Below are 20,204 nucleotides of genomic sequence, written 5' to 3'. Positions count from 1 at the left end.
ATATATCGTTTATTGATTTCATTTCTTGCAACTATGTACTAATCTTTTGTCAAATCATAGTTCTCCCTGTCCTATCCTAATTCCGTCGTATTTCCCCTTGTTTATTTTTGTATCTTTAGCATCGCCATTTCTGCTACTTTTGCTCCCTTATCATTCTTTCACGAACGTATACATTTATATACTCATGTATCGTTTTTAGTCATCTTGGCATTGTTATTGCACTTTATGATTTCTTTCTTCCAGGCCAGATGGGCGGTCCTTTACTCGTATGTTATATGGGGCTGGCTTAGTAAGTCTCTACTCTGCACTTCGCTTTTTTTTGCATGTGCCTATGCAGTGCACATGCTTGTAATTATCTGCTACTAGTTAGTGTCTACACGTGTATGTTTGTTTATTTGAGTCAGTCACTGTTTGTAGAGTTTGTCGTTACTCTCTACCTATGCCATATATATTACATATTTTGTTTTTTCTGGTCTTTCGGGGTGAATGGTAACAGCTTTGTTCTTTTGAACGCATTGACGCTAATTAAAATATTTTTAGTTAACTATATCATTCTTTAATGGGTGTGTAGATATCACTAGTAGTTATTTTACATATTTTCTTCGTTTTCTTGCTATTTTGACTTTGGTGCCTTTGTCTGCCCCTGTCAAACATTTATTTCGTTTTCCACTTCCTGTCCATTAGTCGGTTTTTGAAATGTTGTGAGACAGTTTATCTCTCACAGTGAATGTGTTTTTCTCTGGTGGTTTAGCTTCTTCCGTTATGGTGGGGTTAGCAAAAATAGTTAGACCATGTCTTTGAAGTGAATGCGTGATCAAAATATTGACCATAGTCGCCGCCTTCTTCATGTGTGGCGACGTGAACTTCCGTACAGTTCCTATATATATATGTATATACGTACATTTTGTTATGGAAGAAGAGGCGCCTGCATAGCCCAAGGTTGGCTTAGAAAATAATAAAGAAGTTAGAAAACACAATTGCGAGCATTGAAATTTTACAATAGGATTTTTATCTTTTCATATGCCAGAGTACCTTACAGGTTTTTTAAAAAATAGATTAGAGTCAGAGAAATTAAAACGAAATCACTAAAAAGAAACTAACATCGTCAGGAAACCTTGAGAGGAAAAGTAGAGATAAAAGCGAACAGAAGCTATTATCGCACAATTACCATCAGCATCATTATGTTCTTCTTTTCGATATCTTCTTTATCAAAACAACTCCTAAACTGCACAGAAGCCGTAAAATGCTCCCATTGTGAACCAACCTGGCACGATTAAGATTATTAATATTATTTTTAGCGAAATAGGTCATTTTGTATTCTTAATATGTGAAGTGTATTTTTTTGTAGGACTCTGAACCCAACGATATGCTACAGCACGTGAAATAGTCCTAATACATCAGTTGTAACGGAACTAATATCGATATATTGGCCTGCTACATTCGACCATGGACATCTTCTCGCAAGAAGCTCATTACGCCTTCCATTAAATGTTATTGTTATAGTAAAGACGAATTTGCGAAAACAATTATATACATATACCCATATGAAGTAACCATTTAATAGTTATTAATATATTTTATAAACTCTCACGCATGCTATAATGATCGTTATTTTATTTTCAGCGGTTGGTTAGAAGCTAAGCGTGTAAAATAGTATGTCCGCTATAAATTGTTGTTTAGATTTCCTCCATCATTTGCATTGAACTATGAGCTAAGGTGAATAGTAAAAATAAAAGCGTCATTAGCGTTCGCATCACACTCAAACAAGTCGACCCTCTTTGTTAACCGTAAACTCCTTAAATACGGCTCCTAAACTCGTATCTAAACTAAGCTATATTATTAGAAAACGAGAAGTAGAACAAAATCATTCTTTTTTATCTTGAATTTCAACTATAAGTAATAAGAGTTCGATATAAAAATCGAAGTATATCGACATTCGACAACGAAAAATAGCTGGCAATGAAAAACGGCTTACACTTACCAGAACAAAAACTAACGTTTTCAATTAGCAAATGCAAGCTGCTACAATTTGTAGCTTGCATATGTATTTTATCTGGATCAATGACTTCGCTGACGCCCATAGATTATGTGTATTTCACACTTGGATTCATATTTTCACAGAAATTGGCAAAATGTCTACTATGAATTGTTGTTTCGATTTCCTTCATAATTATAATAATAATAAAAATAAAAATAAAACACTCAAATAAAACACTATTAAACAATAAACCTAATTAAATATTCCCCCTTTTTGCCGTTCTGCAGGTACTGGATTGCCAGCCACTGCCAGACTAACCCAGATTATTTTAGCACAATGTGATTTTTTACAAACTATTAGCCGGATTAAGTAATGGATTTTACGAGATATCGACCAATCGATATGGTTGTCGCTATTAGTAATCCATTGCGAACTGTCGTGGTATTATTCTTGTTAAAATAATGCGGTAATGAGATCTACGAAAATATCGCTAATCTTCGGTGTTATCTCTCATAGTCTCAATTAAGGTGTCCCACGTGTTTACATCGAATGATGCTATTTCTTTCAAATACGTCCACTCCAATTCACACAAACGCCTTCAGACACACCGTCGCATCAAAACACACATCGCACAATCACCAAAAGCATAATATTATAATCCAATAAATGACGTAGTATCAACGTTATAATCTCTAGTTCTATAATGGTAATGATACTCGTTACTCGTCTTTATTTTCATGTTTTACTGTCTTTGATATGTCAACCGAAGATGTTTAGTTCATTCAAATGCGAAAATGTTTTCGTATGTATCTCCTGTAATCATAGTTTAGGCATCTTCTATTATATAGCACTGTCAAGCCTTTCTAGCTTTTTTCGAAGCTCTCGTTATTTACAAATATATAATAAATATGTCATATAGGTATTATACGTGTTCCTTATTACACACACACTGCAGACAGAAAATACACACATGCCTGCAGAAAGATCTACAGAAAGTAATGAATTATTTTCATTTTAATAAAACATCGATTAACAACATTTGACTAAAGTTAATAGGAGCTGTAATGCTAGCACGCCTTTCTTGACTTATACCACAACGAAAACTGCTATCTTTACTGCTGTCTCTGGGCAAGAAAAAGCGTTAGCATCATTTGGCGATTTGTTATAAGGAGCTAAAAACCAACCTCATCGCATTGCACTACGGGCTGCCGCGCTGCCCGTTAATAGTAAAACGCAACCAACAGAAAACAGCTTTTGGTGTTTTCTGTTGACGCACAACATGTCAAAACCTGACTACGTACCTAGTAAGCTAAGGCCTATAGATAGGCCTAATATTGTCCAAGACGTCGTGGAGCACATCTGGGTGCCTGAGTCCTCTAGCTTCTTTTTACAGTTCCTCATTGGTAGAAAGGTTTGCGCGGCAGTCCAGTTCGTCTGTACGTGGTACCTATCCGTGATCTAGTCAGTTATGTAGCAATACTATTATGTAGCAATAATGTTCATAATATTGCAGTCTGTAGATTATCTATGATTGTTCAAAGCCTAACACATGACCCTTTATGAGAATATGCGTTGTTCTACATTATTGTGGAGTGCCGTCACTTGTGCTGCTCGGTCGAGCAGTAACGTGCTTCGTGTTCACTTCTTTTATGTCACCCAATTCTATTATTATGGGAGCATTGATTGCATTTGTTGTTACACTATACGCATGCACACACACAAACACGGCCACACAGTTAAGTTCGAAAAATCATGCCGCAATTCCTAAAAAATACTCGGCTCTGAATATAGCTCTTGTCGTTGATCTTTGCCTAAACAATAGATCCGTGTCTCAAAGCCGTTTCACAAGGATCGTTCCGTCTGTCTATAAAAGCTCTGCCGAATATTTGCTACTAAAAGCTTACTCTGTCGAGTACCAGCACTGAAGAAAATAGACCTTCAGCCCTGACGACTTGTTATATTGACTTAAAAAAAAACGGTAATTACTGAATAGAAGCAACGTAGTCTGGCGTCGCGTCTTTTCCAGTAATACAAATGATTACCATAATATAGCCTAATATGTATACATGTGTGTATGTGTGTGAGTGTCTACCGCCTAATGTTCTGATATTCTTCTCATAACATCAGTAGTATTTGTAGTTGCATTGGTTGTAATAGAAGTAGCTAGGTAATTGCATGATGCACTTTGTGCACGAGGTCGCCATTGGCGGAGCCCACACTAGGCACTACGTTGGTTTATGTTTATTTACCCAGTCTCGCAACGGTCTCTTATCAGTCGTATCATTAAAAGTTACTCGACAACTCACTGGTTTCAATTTCGTTCCCGGCTTAACGTTAGGCACTCGCCATCGTCGTAATCACTACCACGCGCTCATGTATCTTCAATGTTGCGTCCGAACTGTAACTAACTTCATCCCGTGGCCTTTTAGTGCACTCGTTGCTGTTGTCCCCAGACATCATCACATCATATTGACATGATTATGCTTCTACACGCAAACGTGCGGCCACGAGTCGCCACGTAAGGTCGGTTCATAATAGAGCCAAATCGTCAATCCTCTGAAACAAGTCGTGAACCCAGTATCTGCCCCGGTTCACACTGCATCGACGACTGCATGATTCCTTCCAATTTTCGTTATTTAGTAGCTTTCATAGTAAATGGGTTATTCAGATATTGTATTTTGTGTGTGTGCATCAGCGCACAAAGGTTAATTATTTAGCTGTTTATGTTTTGTACAGCTAAACTACCCTTCTTACCTTGCCTCACCTAAGTTTGGTATTATCATAGTCATCATCTACACCTAATATAGGCCTTGGCGTTAAAATATCGTTATTTAAAAGTTCTCTGCATGTTTTTCTGTTGGTTTGAGTGGATTTCGAGTGTGCGTGTGTTTGCATGTATAATGAAATCATGTGTATACGCATGTTTGATCTTTTACGTACATACACATTAACTGATGCTTGGCATTGTGTATTAGCTCGATACTACTGTTACCTTTTCATCAAAGACAAGGTTTATGGGTCTTGCTACTTTAGGTAATCGTCCTTGCAATTCACTTTGTTCAGCGTCGCAATAGCCGCTTCTTCTAGACTAGGTGTCGCTGCAATTGACCGTAAAACGTCTCCAGAAGGTTTCTTAATAGCCCAACACCGAAAGAAGCTCAACAGTGAACTTGTTTCTTTCCCAGAGCGCACACTATGCACATTACAACGACATATCCTTACGAATGTCGTTTTTTCCTCCAGCCATATTTATACAGACCACCTTGGTGGATGGACTTGACTTATACACATTGCCCGGTCACTCATCCCTCGTGGAGTAATACCTATCGTTGCTTTCTAGTCTGGAGTATCGATCGCCCTTATGGGGCATACAGCTCCATCTTGTTCCTGACGTTTATTAGTATTACTACTGCTGCCTTTGTGTGGCTTGGTCCTGGTGAGCGCCGAGGGAACAAGGTCGGATTGACCATTTTCGGCCTGTTGAGCTTGCTGGCTTTGCTGACTGGCGGATGCGGCCTGATGGCTGTTACTGTGTAACCGGTACGAAATGTTCCCGTATTCCTGTAGGAGGGGACAGGCTGTGATCAAGAGACGGCAAAGATCCTGACGAGATCCAAAAAGCCCTATAAAATAAACAGCCAAAGAAAGAAAGGCAATATAGCATGCCCGTTATTAACGGGATGTGTGATCACGTCATCTACACGCAACAAATCTAATAGCGTCAAGGATATAAGTGCACCAAAGATTGTAATCTTACAGAGTTACTAGAAATCTGTTTCGTTCATTCCTTTCGCTTCAGTAAGCTTGAGAAACATCAGCCTAATACATACGAATATATATATACATGAAATGCTCAAGAAATAAATGAGCACACCCTAGTTGAACTTACAAGCATTTCTTGTTTTGCAGGAAAATGAAAGAATCAGGAGCACCACGAAGGTGGCCGCTAGTGGCATAGAGCACGAAGTGAACGTGAGTTGACTCCGACCGTCTAATTTATTCGTCAGTAGCGCCTGTAACAACATCAACTGATTCTATAAGAAACCATCCCCAAAGGAAACCTATTCTCCTTTAAAATAATAACATTTTACCGCTCGCAATATTGAGTGTAATCGGATAGTAACACATAGTACCGAGATGTCTGATAAAGTATATATATCGAGTATAAACTGCCAACATAGTTACAATTTTTTCGTGAAATCAGCATGGAGCAAGAGACTACGAACCAGAAAGGCAACGAACGGTAACACAAGTAAAGTGTACGAAACGGCTGAATGCGAGGCCAACCGCTTCTGTTCTGCGGTGACCTCAGGCGTTCGCGCGAGGATTGCCGCGAAAATCAAGGAATAGAGTACCCCGACGAGGGCGACGCATAACAGTAGCCACAAAGGAACGAATACTGCCGCCCACGACCACGAAACGAGTCGATCCACCTGCAGAGCCACGAGTAGTATTTGCAGGACGCTTACGGCCAGCAGAAGTTCCATCTGTTTTAGGATAGATAAATTATGGGTATGCTCGTAAAGTCAGCAAAAGGACCAGTTAGACAAGATTGCATACAACAGCAAAAGCTATTTTGATGGGAAATAGTTGGATGGAAAAGCTTGTTTCCAGAAAATTATTCAGCTTTGAAAAAATATGTTATTCAGTAATATATGAATGAACAAGCTCGAGCAACACATTTCAGCAGAAGGGCAAAAACAATATTCTACTATTAGGAAAATTCGTACGTTCCATCACAATATAGCAAAAAAGTTCTGAATAGGAGAGAGCTGCTATGACTGAGAGACGATATCGACAAGTTATGCGAAGACCTTTTAAGTAGCTTATTTCGAGTCTCTCCACGAGGAAGTTTCTTACTATTGTAATATATCTATTTCTTTGTTATCGCCTATTACGGATATAAAATGTGCTTAAAATATAGTATTATTTCTGCTTAATTATTGCCAGCATGTTTTGTTTACCACAATTGCCTTATTTTCACTTAGCAAATCTACAGTATAAAGGCAGTAGTAATGTTACTTTATTATTTATCGGACATCAATATGATTTAACGGTATGAATCAAAATACCTTACCTCAAAGGGCCGGTCATGTTTGACAGACCAAATGCATACGACGATGGCGAGAAGGCAAAGCGCAAGCAACGGGATGCAAACCACTGTCCACAGGTGACGATCCCTAGTAGTCAATTAATGTATCAATAATTTACCCAACGATTCAATCCAGTGCTTCCAGTGATTTTAATATTTCCATTACGGTGTTCGTAAGTAACGATGAACTTTTTTTTGTGTTTTTGCTGTCTATTACACATACATGTTCGTTGTGCTCGCTCTTTTCCTAATACCTTGCTGGCGTTTCGAGGTTGTCGCAGAGCAGGACTTCAAAGACGAGAAGAAGTAGGTGGAGAGACACGCACATCATCATCGCTTTATACTCGAGTAGGGCCTCTTGATCCATCCGATACTGCGGCTGGCGGTGCCAAAGGTACGAGGCGGCCAGGGTAGACGAGACTGCGACAAGTTTCCATAGCCAAAGTGGACTGAACACAAGCCAGTAGTCGGCATCAACGTATCCATCCCACTTTAGCGACAGGAGCAGCACGAACGCCAACAGAGAGCAGTAGATCAACAGTCGGCTGTTGAGCGATAGCAACAACAACAATCGGGCAGTACAAACACGAAAACTTCGAGTTATAAGTTTGAAAAAATATTGGACAATAAAGAACACGATGGATCATTCGTGAACCCATACGTGAACCAATTAAACTAACGAAAAAGCAACAAGGACCAATGCTTAAAGATTAACGTAATCGAAGATGCTGCACTTGACTTCGTATTGGACGACCACAATTCTTAGAACGAAATTTTTATAATAACGGCTCAGAAACGTAGATAAAACAACTTTGAGGAAAAAGTTTCAAAACCAGGGGAATCTCCGTGAAAATGTTATTCACGAGGCTCAATTTTGTACGAGCTTAGACTGAACTACTATCACCAGAGTACATCTTTCGATCAAGTCGCAGAGTGCTATCACTCAAGCAATTGCAAATGCACTGCCAAATCCTCCAAGTTTAGTTGAAAAAGCCGTACTGGTCTACGTAAAGTTCTAAAAAAAAAGTTATTCAAGCCAACACTTCCTTTTTGTATAAAAAAGGGTCTGCTTTGAACAACTATTGTGATCTTTTTCTGATTTTTTTTCAATACCGTTTTGTGTAACAAAGAACACTGACTTATGCTAGCGCAGCCAAACTATTTTGCACTAATTAGAAATAGCAGGTAAGCATCAACAATTTCGTATGACGTAATTGAACTTCCTCATAGCTCAATAATGGTTGTTCAAGTATCGTAAGATATAAAAATAGGTATTTGAAAAAATACTATTATAAATTTATTAAATCTTTACGTTTTTGTACACCCATATAAAGATTTCAAGTACTACGCTTATTGGTGCGATTGAACACTGAACCTGTACGTAATGCCCTTGCAGCCTACATAAATAAAAACTACATTTTACCACAAAACGAAGTACATGCAGTACCCATAAGTAAATCCCATAAATAAATGATCTGAGAATAGCCAGAATGAATGAACTCATCCAAGCACTCATGTCTTTTGTAGGGTCTTTTGTAGGTAACGACAGACTTTCTTGATAAAAACTCTATTGGGAATAACGTGTATGCAGTTATAGCCTTCTTCTTCTCATGTTTTTTCGATATAGCCTTCTCGTGCCAAATTCTTGGCATTTTCTAGTTTAATTCGATTGCAAAGCATGCAGAATTAATCAACTGTCTATTATCGTAATCGAAAGTGGCAGAGCGAACTTTTTGTTTTATTAGCGAAAGCTCAACAAAGCTATTGTCTCACGTTAAACGCGACTCAGATACATTTTTCTATTATTTGACTGATATGATATCGTTGATAGTACTTAAGGAAAAAAACTGACACCATTCTCCTTGTTATACTTAGTAATCAACCGTAATTTTAGATATAACCGTTTGTTAACAAAAATTTGGCATGATCAAACAATTAAGTTAGAAGTGTGTCTACAATAAATAAAATAAAAAATAAAAACAATAGCAAATCTGCTGCGAATTGATGTTGTTGTGCCTCGTACATTATTTTTGATTAAGATTGTTTGCCAGCAAAAGCTTCTGTTTATCCAAGCACTGGCTACTGGAAAAAAATGAATTCGTTCTTTAAACAGATGCTCAATAAACACGTTCAGCGAAACGTCGGCCATTTGCAAAGTTGCTCATCTCGCGTCCTCCTGTGCCCTAGCAGTAATTCGCTACTACTACGCTGTACTAACTTGGTCTTCTTCATGATGGACCTACTATAAAAACATATTCATTTAACAAAAATTTCAACGCACATGAAAATATTTCCGTGAACGTATCTAACTCGTTTCGGTGAAAATGTACTTAGCTAGAATGCTACGGCCTATAAAATAATCGCCGCGCATTCCTATAAGGGAGTCACTACTTTTGCCCATAAGCTTATTTTGAATGACGGGTATTGAAGCTACTAAAAATTACGGCGGTTTTTAGCTGCGTTTACTGAAACGGTTCGATCCAAGCATTATAAGCAAATAAGTCACTTGCCTTCACAAAACGAGCATCGCAGGACCTCCTTTGTCCCATCCATCGAAAAACAAATTCACTTTTCACTGAATTGTTACGTATATAGCATTATCTCGCAAATCATATTTACTGTGCCTACACGCGACTACCCGAAATGACCGCACAGCTGGATAACGGGATTCCACAACATTAAGAACGTGAAAATACGAATTTGCAACAGAGATCCCGAAGTAAAAATTGTAAAACATTAGCTTTCACTTTGCTGATAAAAATAGAATAATTATATTGTTCATCAACGTATTATATGATTTAATTTTAGTTTATTGTAACCGAAAACTATTTGACGTTGCCAATACTCTCGAACTAGTCCTTTTTTTTTCGAAAAGAGAGGTGACATCTAATTTTCTAAAACCCCATGCGATGATTTTAAAATAGCATTAATAAGTACTGGAGTAACTGGAGCAAACTAAAAAACAAGGATTGTTATTATTATTATTATCGGTTTTGAAGATGGGCTGCACGACTACGTTTGTTATTTGTCCCAATTTATACGCCGTGTTATTTCCTTCAATGATCATCGCGACGATGGGTCAAAAAAAAAGAAGTTCCCTACGTTCCTCCGGCCCCCGTCCGTGTACACTGGACATAATCCACCCAAATTCCATCAACTGGCTCTCACCAAGCCGTCATCCGAAATAAAAAGCGGTTTTCCCGACAAGTCTATAGCTATACTTGCTGTCGACAACAGCTAACAGTTAACTACAATGAAGGACAACTCGAAGCCGGCTTGTGCCTGTCGCGGATGCCACTATGGAGATGGGTACAGGCTTACTTCTTTCTATCCCAATCGCTTGGCGATTTTGTTTTCAGACTGGGCGAATTCAAGGTCAACAATTCAATTTCGTGACCTTGAGTCACACAGCAAACCCTCACACGCTTCGACGCACACAGATGGACTGCTCAAGCGAATCAGCTTCCAGGGGAGCCGTAGTTAAACGAATGGCAAAGTCTGACGGAGAGCATTTATGGCTATTTAAAGGAGAGCTTCTGAAATGTAAAAGCCCTTTACGGATCGACTGATAATGTCAGTCTGAGCCTGGTCTATTTTTTAGGGCGATGTTGTCGAGATACAAGTGCAGAACATTTATATATACTTAAACTGTACAGATCTAGTGAAGTGCTTTGCTAAATCTGTGCGAAGTTTCACTCAAGGACAAAAGACAGTACTTTGAGGCGTCTCCATGATAGTGTCATTGTTTCCACAACCAACCTACAATTTTTTTCAGATCTCTATTAAGTTATATACTTATATATATATATATATATATATATATATATGTATATACTTATATATTTGCACACGTCCGACGACGAACTTGAAAAATATATGCTACGCCGAGACCAGACCGAACGTTATTCAAAGCTATACACCCGATTCATTTCTTAGATTAAATATTCCGTCTATCTTTTATTTCCAAAAATATAAAATTCTTGAGTAAGCCTCTGCTCAGATAAATATATCTCAAAGCCTCCTATAGAAAATGGACGAAGTTAGTTGTTATCGATTTTGAGGTAATACAAGTTCCTGGCTTTCCTTGATAAGCTCGACAATCTGTCAAAATCATCTCTGAGAAAGTCGCATTATAAACACTTCTAAGAGATGATTAAGGCAACAGCAAACATAGGCAATTTTACGGTTTTCAATGAAACTATTTTCATGAATTGAGTTACACTTTGTAGTCTTCGGCAATCACACAATGTGCACCGAAAAACTTGCAATATAAACGCTTTAAGTGGTTATAAGGACAGTAATGATGGGCAAGTTTGGGGGGTTTTACGTGCAAAATAGCCGAAGTTCGTTTCAATACAAGCTGGTATCTCAAACACTACAAAGGCGAAATAAGTCGAACTTACTTTAGAAATGCGGTTCAATTGGACTAGATGTTTCGCTGCAAAGAAAATAACTTTACAAGCTATTCTTTATATAAAGACGTCGATTTTTTTTTTATTTCAGCCCAAGTGAATGTCGGCTTTTCTGCAAGAAAACATTCTACATAAAGAGAGAAACTGAAGAGATCAGTTAAGCTACGATTTTTATTGGCCTATCAGGAATTACTTTTTAATAGTTGCTTTGGTTACACAATTCCAGTATTTTCACTCAAAACGACTTATTTGCCCATTTACTGTTTTTGGCCAGCTTGGCAGAGTAACCAACAGTTAAAGATGTCAATATTGCTCTAAGCGGAAACGGCGCTTGGGAGATTTCTAAGCGCTCACGCCAATATTTACAACCATATGTCAGTCAAAGCCTGAGGAGGCATAAATGTCCAACTAAATTGCAATGGTTTGGCCATTCATTGCAGGAAACGGTGAAACGAAGGTTAATACCATTCTAATATAAACAACGGACAACTAACTGCGCTACCCGAAATGCCTTATGCATGACGACTTTGGCTAGCTCTTTCAGCCCCTCTAAAATCGTAATGCCCATTAACCACCTAAGGAATTATAAATATTTTGATAATAGTGACAAATTTCGCATAGAATAGTAATAATTTTTAGCTGGCTAATCGAAAAGTAACTCACCACCTTAGCTTCCAATGAAAGATGTAAATTTAAGTTTGAGTAAGTTTAAATTTAACTATGGAAAACCTGCTAGTTTTGGCTCCTTTTTCGATATTACACTAATTTTAATTAAATAACGAATTTTCAATTAAACTGGTTAATGACGCGCATGCGTACATAATGACTTCAGTTAGCTACGGCCCACGCTTAATAACTCAAACAGATTTCTTAGTGTCACAAGTCGGTTTGCTCGGTGAGGCCGAAATTAATTCCGTCGTCGCTTACCAACACTTTCCCTGCCAAGGCCAGTTTCGCAAATGGCTAATTGAATTGTTTGAAAACTTTTGGCCGACGTTCTGATTGGAAATGTACATATACACATTATTAGTTTATCCAGTTGCGAACTTCGAGCAAGGCTTGACTTTGTGATAGCGGCTATCTACCACGTGCCCAACATACTGTCATATAAAGATACGATAAATAAAGCCATATTAATTACATTGTCGAAGCACATTTGAATTAAACATACCCTTTCTAATAGCCTAATAAAGATAAAGGTTTCCGAACCACCTGCATTTTTCGCAATAGAAGCTACGAGATTCTGCGCCTGACCTGATACTTTACAGTATTGTTTGCACAAAATGCTTTACTGCCATCTACCTGTCTTCGAATCATACAGACCAGTGACAGCAATAGTTAATATACTCGGTACGACGAATTAAAAACTGCTACAGCAGCCTTTTTTTAGCCTAATTCTTCTCGATTGTCGGCTTGTCCTACCGCTCTTGTTGTTTAAAAATAAATTTTGTTAGACTATACATACAGACAACGAAGGCGCAATTTTTAGCTAACGACGACAGAAAACAACTAAAACAAACAAACCAAACAAAAAGGATGTGGAAAGGATATGCAGGCCCAATTCAACCCAACCCAATCATGAGGCTCACCACCAAAATGGCTATACAGCTGCGCCCTGAATAGAAATATAATAGTCGTAATAATAATAATAATTATTGCTGAGTTGGCTGCCCTACCTGTCGCAGCGAAAATCGTAAAAAACGAAAAAAAAAAGTTGCACTGCCGACGAAAAGTGGCGTAAGAAGGTTCGCGCTGTGTGGCCAAGAGTGAAAAGTACTCACTGCTTACGATGAAAGACGGCACACACACAAGACCGCTATGCTTTGCGCAGTTTCGCCATAATAATCAGTCGGTCTTTTTAGTTGGAAATGTGAAAGCTACCTAATTCTTCGTCGTCGCTGGCAGCTGCTGCTGCCGCTGTTGTTTGTGCTGATCAAAGCCTTCATGAAACCACGGCTCACGTTAGCCATACAACGCAGGATGTGACGTACAAAACAGCAGAGTGCCATATTCGTCGTGACTTATATATTTTCATTATATATAATGAAAATCAATTAACCAGGCGGTGGTGTCAAGCAGTGAAGAAAACATCAAAATAATCGTTTTTTCTTTTTTTCGGTAATGGGAAATAACAGGTAACAGATGATAGCAGGGCATTTTATACAATGCTTACTACTGTAAAGTGTCAGCTGCAGGCAAACAGTCTCTCAAAATTCACATGTGTGTCAGCAAGTCAAGTCAATGAACGCATGATTGAGAACTCTGCAATTCGTATTAATAAGGATAACGCCAGAAAATTAAATAGTGACCCTCTTTTGCATCTCTATGTACAGTTTGGATATTTCAATTATTTCTATCTTGCCAGAGTTCGCGCAGGTACCATAAAACCAGCCGTTGATATTTAGCATAACCAGAAGCTTAAGGCAAATCAATGCATCTGTCATATCATCCGCCTCCAGCCTTGCCATCTGCGGAGACTGAATGGGGTGGATAAGTACTCCCATAAAACTGCAGTTCTCGTTTGTTTTCACATCTACGCGCATCTCCGTTCCAGCATTCTAGATAAGCTAGGCTAATAAACGGATTTCTACGAAGGCATAGCTGCGTAACCCTGGGGCACACATAGAAAAACATCCAGACATATACCTGCAGCACAGAGCGTCAGCGACCGTCCTACTTCTGTAAGGTACATGTACTCATTGTGTGTCCCCGTCGATTGTATTCTATTCTGTTACAGGCATATAAGTACTGTACGATGCTATCTGTTACTCACTCTGTCATTTGAGCGCCGACGCTGGAACAGATCTGCGCAACAATAATAACATTTACTCGATCCGACGAAAGCTGAGCGTACAAATCACAACGAAGTAAACAGTGATAGCGAAAGAACACGCTGTTCGTTGATTGCAACTTGTACTTTCAGCAGCAACAGTTTCACCATAGCCGCGACCACCAGTGGATACTTGCTACTATCATCCACTATATTACCCAATCTCTTCTAGCTTCCGGACAACGACGGCGAGAATAGCTGGCGCTCAAACCGCCATAGTGACCGAATCGCCGATCCACTCTTGCTCTCAGTATTCCTTTACCATCTCCCTCGATTGTAGACGATCTACTGCTATTCGCGGCCACGGCAAAGGCAACGAAAAGCTATGATGAGGTGAAGAAAGAGGGATGTTGTCGAAGTCGCCAATGTCGTCATTGGCGACAATTTATTGTTGACCTCGTGTTAATACGTCTGCTGTTGCTTTGGCTTGTTTCTATTATTACAGCTAAAAATGGTAGTACTCTAAGTGGCGAGACTGCCTGGTGAGATTTTGTCGTCGCTACGTATGCTGCTGCTGCTTAGTCAGTCGTTTCTAACGCAGCCACCGCCGCCGACAAAATGTACAGATCTGCTGGCAAACCAAGGCAGCTGTAACTGCGCGAGTGGCCGAAGGCAAAATCACTCGATCTGTCACCTGCTCGGTATTTGGCTGGAGTCCGTCACCGACGATGTAACTTGCAGACTTCTGCTGTTATTTTGACGCGATACTAGGTGACAGTAGGCCGGAATTTCTTCTTTGGTTTATTTTTTTATCACATTATTATTATCCTGCTTTTATTGTAATTACTCCTGTTATTATTACTATCATTGGTCCGCACCGAGCGCGTACACCCTGCCGTTGTAGTAGCACCTTTGGTCGTGGGACAAACGCGGCGATGACACCACTATTAGCAGCTCCTGTTACCGCCACGGTCGCACGTATACAAATACACAGATAGTATTCACTTTATCGGTGCACGCCACACGACCAGTATGATCACACAAGTTGCCGTGATAGTAGTCAGACTGCTACTAAAAGTAACAGTAACAATCAAAGTAACACTTGCTGTAGCTGCAAGGTAGTGAACGCGATCTTACCACCACAGGAACGACTACAACACTGGCTAGTTCGTGGCGGGTCTGGTTATAGTGCGCTCTTCACACTATGCTAAATCTCTTTCTGCTTTGCCTTCCCTACGTCTGTACACGAGAAATGAGTGAGTGCTTTTTTCCACGACGAGCGATCAGCTGGCCGCCTGCCTAGTGTTTGGAAAAGGACGAAGCACTGTGGCGGCAAAACAAAATAGCCGCAGCAGTGTAAAGGGAGACGGAACAGCAGTCTTAGGGTACCGGACGGCAAACTGGATCACGGCAATAATCATAAACCGTTATTGCCCTCGTGATCTGGCGGGCGCAAGAATAGCTCAGAGGATGAAATCAGAGCAACGGGAGCATGTAAGTTAATTTATTTCCATTATGCAAACTCCGTTAATTTTGCGTAATGTTTAGTACAAGTTGTTGCGGTACTAAATAGAGATGGTTCATTGAAAGTTAGCTGGTTGGCGGCCATAAAAACTTAGATTCGTCTGATTTGAAAGTTGGCGCGCATTTGTCTGAACGTTGTCGATTTGTGTGAAAATTCATCTAGTTTTGACGACATTTATTGAGCTAAATCATGTTCGTATGATTTAACTTTTGACCTATTGAGCAGCATCGTTCCTGCTGGCGAAACCACAAAAAGAAGAGTGAAAAAAGTTTTGTGAGTCTTTCAAAACAGAACCGAATGTGGGTGGTTTCGAATTGGACAAGAGACGTAAACATCCGGTGCTGGTTCCTGTCTTTTCCCTGTGTGAGCTGAAAGATGGCGGTCGGCAAGAACAAGGGACTTTCGAAGGGAGGCAAAAAAGGCCTTAAAAAAAAGATGTAAGTGGCTAATATGTGCCGTGAAAGATTCTCCATATCGTTCAGAGTCGTTTGGACAAGATTTTAATGCAAAGCTGTGATGTGGTGATGCCGATTTGTATGGATACGTAAATGCGATGGTAACCCACTGTCGTGCATGAAATATCGAAAATCTTTGTGAATTTCGTGTCGATTTACATAACATGTCTCGAATCTGGCCTAATATGACATTGGATAATCGTCTTGGTGAAGTGTGCGAAAGCTAAGTTTATATTGACCGATTTCTGCACGTTGCTGACATATTGGAACGCCGGTTGGAAACGTGGACATCTGCCGGACTTTTTCGTGAACATTATTTTCCATAGAAGTGGCGATGTAACTGCTTTCACATTATATTTTTCTATGTACTCTATCTGCATTTCTTTGTAAGCTGTTACTCGCATATTGGCTGTTGTAAGGTATGCTTGTTTCACCTTTGCTGTTCGTGAATGCCATCTCCTTCATGCATTTCTCGTCAGTTATTAACAAGCTATTCCATTTTTTGTTATCCACTTTGTCTGCAGCGTCGATCCGTTCAGCCGTAAGGACTGGTATGATGTAAAGGCACCGTCGATGTTTAGCATCCGTAATGTCGGCAAGACCCTAGTGAACCGTACACAGGGCACGAAGATTGCTTCGGATGGACTCAAGGGCCGCGTCTACGAGGTTTCCCAGGCCGATCTTCAGACCGGTGAAGATGCCTTTCGCAAGTTTAAGTGAGTGCACTTTTTAGCGTGGTCTATAACGGTACACAGGCCGTGGCGTTAAGAACGTGTTTAAGGGCCTTAACGTATTTGTTTATCGAAAAGAATTAAGATACTCCTATCTCGACTTGTAGGATTTTTGTTCTGATGGCGTGACACGGAAGTTGACGTCGCTCTATTTTAGTTTCGAGTTTTGAGAGCGCCTTTCGTGGAAATAATCCGTTCGTGCTTGTGAATGTTTACTTGAGCATAGTCGCTAAAAAGAAAGCATTCGAATGCGATTGCAGAAAAACCCAGCGTTTTTTTTCTAAATTAATCTTAGGAAAATTTTCCCTGCGTTCAAAAATAAGGAGTAAAGTTGTGTGCGCCTCTTTTCATCTTGTATCGTAAAATTTGACAGTAATACAAACTCTTCAAATCTATCATATTATAACCAGATATTCTTTTTTTGCGTGTTGATTGGCAGGTTGGTCTGCGAGGAAGTACAGGGCCGTCATTGTCTTACCAACTTCCACGGCATGGATCTGACCACTGATAAGTTGCGTTCGATGGTAAAAAAGTGGCAAACGCTGATCGAGGCACAGGTTGACGTGCGTACCACGGACGGTTTCGTGCTCCGGCTATTCTGCATCGGTTTCACTAAAAAGGCTCAGAACCAGGTGAAGAAGACTTGCTACGCCCAGCATGCGCAAGTTCGTGCCATCCGTCGCAAAATGGTTGAGATTATGCACCGTGAGGTTTCATCGTCCGACCTGAAAGAGGTCGTAAACAAGCTCATTCCCGAGGCGATTGGCAAGGACATCGAGAAGAACTGCATTATGATTTATCCGCTTCACGATGTGCACATCCGCAAGGTGAAAGTGCTGAAGAAGCCTAAGTTTGATATGGGCAAACTTCTGGAGATGCATGGTGAAGGCAAAGGCACCTCAGGCGGGGGCAAGAGTACTGATGGAATGGCTGTAGACCGGCCAGACAATTACGAGCCGCCAGTGCTTGAGGACGTCTAAATCCAAGAGCACATCTAAACGGGGAAGATGTCTGTAAAAGATAGTTCTGGCTGCGTTTATCCTGAGCAATCTTAAGGTATCAGTGAATAAAAAAAAAAATAGCATTGTGTGTTTTTTGTACGAAGCAGATACTGGCAGATTAGGTAGACACAGATACCCCAATTACGTGATTTCTGGGTTTCTTTTGATCATGAGTCGTTTGTGCATTATTGTATTTAACTGCACGGCTAAACGGTTTTACTAGAATTGTATGCATAGGGTATAAGTAAGAACAATTATATGCTTGCTCTTAGTTGCACTTCGGTATTTAGAGCGCCTCGCAACTTAGGTGTTGTCGCCACGCAACCTTCTTACATGCTCCAACACGCAATCTATGCAATACCGTCTTATGATAATACTCCCGCTACAAGCTTACCTATCATCAGCACGTCGGGCATGATTTAGTTTGGTAGAATGAACAAAGGCCTATAATATCAGAATAACCACTTGAATTTGCAGAACTTCCACTAGACATGGAGTTTTCTTTGGTACGCTACAAAACTGTGACACAAATATGCGATTTAAAGATTTTTTTATTCTGAAAATGTTAGATAGTGTGAAGTTTTGGCTTGCCGGAAACACCTGCTTTCGGTGCAGAGGCGTCGTGTTCTAGATGCTGGAACAGTACAATTTTGTTGGTTACGCTTGCAAATGCACCGCGTATCAAGTCGCAAATTTACTGAGCACATATTTAAGTCATAAAAAATTACGATTTTATCCTCTATGTTTCGACTTTCACACCTGGTATCACCGTTAGCCATTCTACCAGACGACTACGATTTTGCCCTACCAGCATTAAACTCGCATAGCAAATATTTTTGGGTTTTGGCAGGAATGCTAACCCAGCATTCGTTCAAATGAAATCGGGGTTAATCATTCTGAAGCTGCCTCATTAGTATCCAATAAGAAACCATGATCAGTGGTACATGCAGAAATATTTCTTTCAAGGCGATTAGGACTACATCAATCTATAAGCCAAGCTTAAAGATCGTGAGTATTTTTGTAGACTTCACTATTCGGAGAAGTATATGTCTAATTTATCCTGTAGCATAAATAGTTAGTATAATATCCACGCCATTTGGCCAGCATTCTATTTACACCGCTAAAAACTGATTTTTTCTGAGTATATTCTGACACGTATTTATTATCCGCCAGTCGGTAAACTTTTTTTAAATAAAAACGTTTTTTTTTTTTAATTTGGAACGGAAACCGTCTCTTTTTGTTGCACCTTCTTACATTTTCGTAACGTCCGCGCTTAATATGATACAGCTCAGCGGCCAGGGAAAAATGCTGTGAATTCATACAGGTTATTATTTCAACAGTTTTTGACTATCCAGTGTTTTTTATTATAACAAAAAAAAAATTAGTAACGTACCTTTTCGTAAATTTTCGGTTTTAACAATACACAGTGTAGGGACTGTTTTGCTAAAATGCTTCCCAAATAATGTTATCAGCATGTCATTCACGAAGGCTACTTCATTTCGGCAAATAACAATGCTGGTCATCTGACTCTCATTTTATGAAAACATGCTCTTTTCATGAAACGCATCGATATATGTGATCTTTGAATAACTGATACTAGTATATCACCTGAAACAAATAGTGGGCAGTCTTTTCAGTCTAAATGTGTTAAGGGAATAATAATTTGTATGTTGCGAGGTCGCACATTTGACACTTCTCTGGAACGATTTTTGAATAGTTATCTTAAAATTAGTTTTAATTTTTAAGAATTGCAAACGAATTTGAGCTTCTAACATCTAATTTGAAAACGTCGTGTGTCTTGTGTTAAGCCATATATATATATATATATATATGTATATATGGACAAAGGTATCGATAGCCGTTACATACCCAAAATCAACTGCTTGTACCCTCCTTCTTATGGTTGTCACGTGACCGTCGGCATACAACGTGTATTTCCAGACCCGCCTCTACTGCTTCTACTGGCAGGTGTAGCCTTATGACGAAGTGCTTCGAGGCCCTCTCACTCGCCCTCTGTCATCTGCCCTCACCCTCGGAGTTCTACTTCTTATGCGTAGAATGTATATGGAACGTTCTTTTGCCAGCAATCCCTAAATGATGGGTTCGAACAACAAAAACACGAAATGCACAAAAATCGTTGACCAACGATGTGTTGAATTCATCCTTGTGACGGTTAGGAACGCCACCGTTTCAAGAAAATTTTTTCCGAGATTTTAGAAGGGCGCACACTGCAGCACCAT

The 20,204-nt window shown here is 39.6% G+C and overlaps 2 protein-coding genes across 3 annotated transcripts; one reads left to right on the top strand and one right to left on the bottom strand.

Moving 5' to 3' along the window:
- Positions 1–1,597: 1,597 nt before the first annotated feature.
- LOC111243456 (transmembrane protein 185B) lies at positions 1,598–19,973 on the bottom strand. Of its 2 annotated transcripts, none has more exons than XM_022789055.2 (6): positions 19,834–19,973; positions 7,325–7,615; positions 7,056–7,158; positions 6,205–6,465; positions 5,868–5,991; positions 1,598–5,601 (listed from the first exon to the last, which is right to left on the bottom strand). In XM_022789055.2, exons 2-6 carry the CDS (start codon positions 7,435–7,437, stop codon positions 5,315–5,317), a joined length of 888 nt encoding a protein of 295 aa, XP_022644790.1. In that variant the 5' UTR covers positions 7,438–7,615; positions 19,834–19,973; the 3' UTR covers positions 1,598–5,314. The 2 variants fall into 2 exon arrangements, with proteins under 2 accessions (XP_022644790.1, XP_022644789.1); XM_022789054.2 differs by lacking the exon at positions 19,834–19,973 and adding an exon at positions 14,256–15,831.
- On the top strand, positions 16,055–18,047 carry RpS3A (ribosomal protein S3A). Its single transcript, XM_022789056.2, has 3 exons — positions 16,055–16,214; positions 16,757–16,948; positions 17,403–18,047. Exons 1-3 carry the CDS (start codon positions 16,153–16,155, stop codon positions 17,941–17,943), a joined length of 795 nt encoding a protein of 264 aa, XP_022644791.1. The 5' UTR covers positions 16,055–16,152; the 3' UTR covers positions 17,944–18,047.
- Positions 19,974–20,204: the final 231 nt, after the last annotated feature.

Source organism: Varroa destructor, unplaced genomic scaffold (assembly GCF_002443255.2).
Source record: "Varroa destructor unplaced genomic scaffold, Vdes_3.0 BEIS01000001.1, whole genome shotgun sequence".
Classification (NCBI taxonomy): domain Eukaryota; kingdom Metazoa; phylum Arthropoda; class Arachnida; order Mesostigmata; family Varroidae; genus Varroa; species Varroa destructor.
This window is presented reverse-complemented; position numbering and strand designations above follow the sequence as displayed.

Coding starts and splice junctions, on each gene's coding strand:
- LOC111243456 (XM_022789054.2), bottom strand. Junction 7,159..7,324: donor AACCTCGAAACGCCAGCAAG/GTATTAGGAAAA, acceptor ATTGACTACTAG/GGATCGTCACCTGTGGACAG. Junction 5,992..6,204: donor TACCGTTCGTTGCCTTTCTG/GTTCGTAGTCTC, acceptor ATGTTGTTACAG/GCGCTACTGACGAATAAATT.
- RpS3A (XM_022789056.2), top strand. CDS start 16,153: ATGGCGGTCGGCAAGAACAAGGGACTTTCGAAGGGAGGCAAAAAAGGC. Junction 16,215..16,756: donor AAAGGCCTTAAAAAAAAGAT/GTAAGTGGCTAA, acceptor CTTTGTCTGCAG/CGTCGATCCGTTCAGCCGTA. Junction 16,949..17,402: donor GATGCCTTTCGCAAGTTTAA/GTGAGTGCACTT, acceptor GTTGATTGGCAG/GTTGGTCTGCGAGGAAGTAC.